Here is a 452-nt window from a genome sequence, read left to right as displayed (position 1 = left end):
TTGGGGACCGGGTTGGGGACGGGTCATTAGGGTTTTTTTCTAAAAAAACCTTTTGGCCACGTTTTGTAAGCGTGGCTATACTGAAACCCTCTCGCCACGCTTTTAAAACCTCCCTTTTCTATCCATGGCCACGCTTTTGAAGCGTGGCAGGAAAAAAATTTTCGCCACGCTTTTAAAGCGTGGCCATAATGAAATCCTGTCGCCACGCTTTTAAAATGTCCCTGTTTCTCTCTATGGCCACGCTTTTCAAGCGTGACAGAAAAAAAACGTGGCTATTTCTCTGATAAATTGCCACCCTTCCAAAAGCGTGGTCGTTGACCCTTTTCGCCACGTTTTTGAAGCGTGGCAAAAAAATGTGGCCAAATCTCTATTCAATCGCCACCCTCACAAAAGCATGGCCATTGACCACTTTTGGCCACGCTTTTCAAGCGTGGCAAAAAAAAAGCGTGGCC

At 46.2% G+C, this 452-nt stretch overlaps 1 protein-coding gene across 1 annotated transcript in view; it reads right to left on the bottom strand.

The window, feature by feature from the left end:
• Positions 1-126, bottom strand: part of LOC110271468 — a 1,085-nt gene extending 959 nt beyond the window's left edge. The window contains exon 1 of the mRNA XM_021122395.1: positions 110-126. Within this exon, the coding sequence (XP_020978054.1) occupies positions 110-126 (17 nt within the window). The remainder of the gene's footprint in view (positions 1-109) is intronic.

Source organism: Arachis ipaensis, chromosome B04 (assembly GCF_000816755.2).
Source record: "Arachis ipaensis cultivar K30076 chromosome B04, Araip1.1, whole genome shotgun sequence".
In the NCBI taxonomy this organism is placed as follows: domain Eukaryota; kingdom Viridiplantae; phylum Streptophyta; class Magnoliopsida; order Fabales; family Fabaceae; genus Arachis; species Arachis ipaensis.
The sequence above is the reverse complement of the archived record's forward strand: the minus strand, read 5'-3'. Positions and strand labels throughout refer to the sequence as shown.